General features: G+C 61.6%; 1 protein-coding gene across 1 annotated transcript in view; it reads right to left on the minus strand.

Moving 5' to 3' along the window:
- Positions 1-1,448, minus strand: part of LOC104500842 (homeobox protein aristaless-like 4) — a gene marked incomplete at its 3' end in the record, with an annotated part of 8,198 nt that overhangs the window by 559 nt on the left and 6,191 nt on the right. Inside the window, exon 2 of the mRNA XM_010144566.1 lies at positions 500-628. Within this exon, the coding sequence (XP_010142868.1) occupies positions 500-628 (129 nt within the window). The remainder of the gene's footprint in view (positions 1-499; positions 629-1,448) is intronic.

Here is a 1,448-nt window from a genome sequence, read left to right on the forward strand (position 1 = left end):
GGCTTCTTGTGCAGTTCAGGGGAGATGCCAAGCAGGAGAGAGGAAAAATGCTCTTGTCTTGGCTGCAGGGGAGCTGCGCTGGAAGGTAGCTGACAGCCAGGGTGTCAGGGGGAGGACAAGGGGGAGCAGAGCATCCCCCCTACAGAGCTATATTCTATTCTAGAATTCTGTTACCGTGCCCTCAAGCATGTTCTGGGGGGGTGGGAAGAGGAGTGGGCAGGATGGAGGGAGTGCTTGGTGGAGAGACAGCCTCCCCATCCATCCATCCTGCCCTGGCATCGTCTGAAGGCAGTGTTGTGAAACGGGGGCTGGCCCAGTGCTCAGGAGGCTGCTGTGGGGCCAGGTTTCCCAGCACAGGAAGGCAAAGCGGGGAGGTGGCTGTGTCACCTGCCTCCTGGCCCTGGAGCAGCCCCAGTCCTCACTTGGGGGACACCAGGAGCAGAGACGGTGTGTCCAGTAAGCACTGGGACAGACGGACGGGGCGGGGGGATGCACTCACCTGGGCATAGTTCTCAGCACGGGTGAGCAGGGGCAGCTCGTAGGCTGTGGAGAAGTGGGTCCGGACCTGCTGCATCTGCCCGAACCGCTCCCGCTTGCGCCACTTGGCTCGCCGGTTCTGAAACCACACCTGGGGAGAGGGCGACAGGGGGCTGTGAGCGAGGGGAGCCGCCGGCGGGGACCTTCCCCAGCCCTGTCCTGGCTATGACGGTGCCGTTGGCCGAGAGCCTCCCAATCTCGCTGCACTCCCAGCCGCCGCCTTCTCCACTGTGGAAAACCATCCCAAAAAGCGTTCACCCTCCTCAGCTGCAGGGAAGGACACGTGCCTTCCTGCCGTGCCACGCGTCCTTTGCGTTGCAGCGAGTTCTTGTTGCAGGGTGTGCAGCTCCCTGCTTCACAGAGCTGCTCAGATCCCTTCGAGGCAGAGCAAAGACCAAAACTCTCTGCTCTTATTTTTACTGGCTTGACATCAGTGTGGATCGTTGCACGTTGTCAGCACCATTGCTGCTGATTTGCATCAGCCCACGAGAGATCAGAGCCTGGCCCAGTGTCTTCAAAGCCTCTGGAAGCGGGTGAGTCAGGGAAGCACATCAATCAAGAGCCGCTTTGAAGGCTCTGGGAGATGCGGGCGATCACCAGGGGCTGGGCTGGGCAGGTCACGCCAGCGTATGAAAGGAGCGGTCCCCGAGACGCTCGGTTCTGCTTCGCGTTTTACACGGTGGCTCACGGAGGGAGGACGACGGTGCCTGGCCGTGGGGCAGCTCCCCGGGAAACCAGTCTCTGGGTGGGCAGCAGACGTCTCTGGAGGGTAGCGGAGCAGGATGGCTTTTGGGGGACAGGGGCATGGTGGCATTTGAAGTCTGCGCCAGAAGCCACTACAGGGCGAGACCGAGGGGCTGCGGTTCTGCTCTGAGCCGACCTTCCATCGTTTCTGGCTCTCCTGCTTCAGC

This window comes from Buceros rhinoceros, unplaced genomic scaffold (assembly GCF_000710305.1).
Source record: "Buceros rhinoceros silvestris isolate BGI_N320 unplaced genomic scaffold, ASM71030v1 scaffold16280, whole genome shotgun sequence".
NCBI classification, from domain to species: domain Eukaryota; kingdom Metazoa; phylum Chordata; class Aves; order Bucerotiformes; family Bucerotidae; genus Buceros; species Buceros rhinoceros.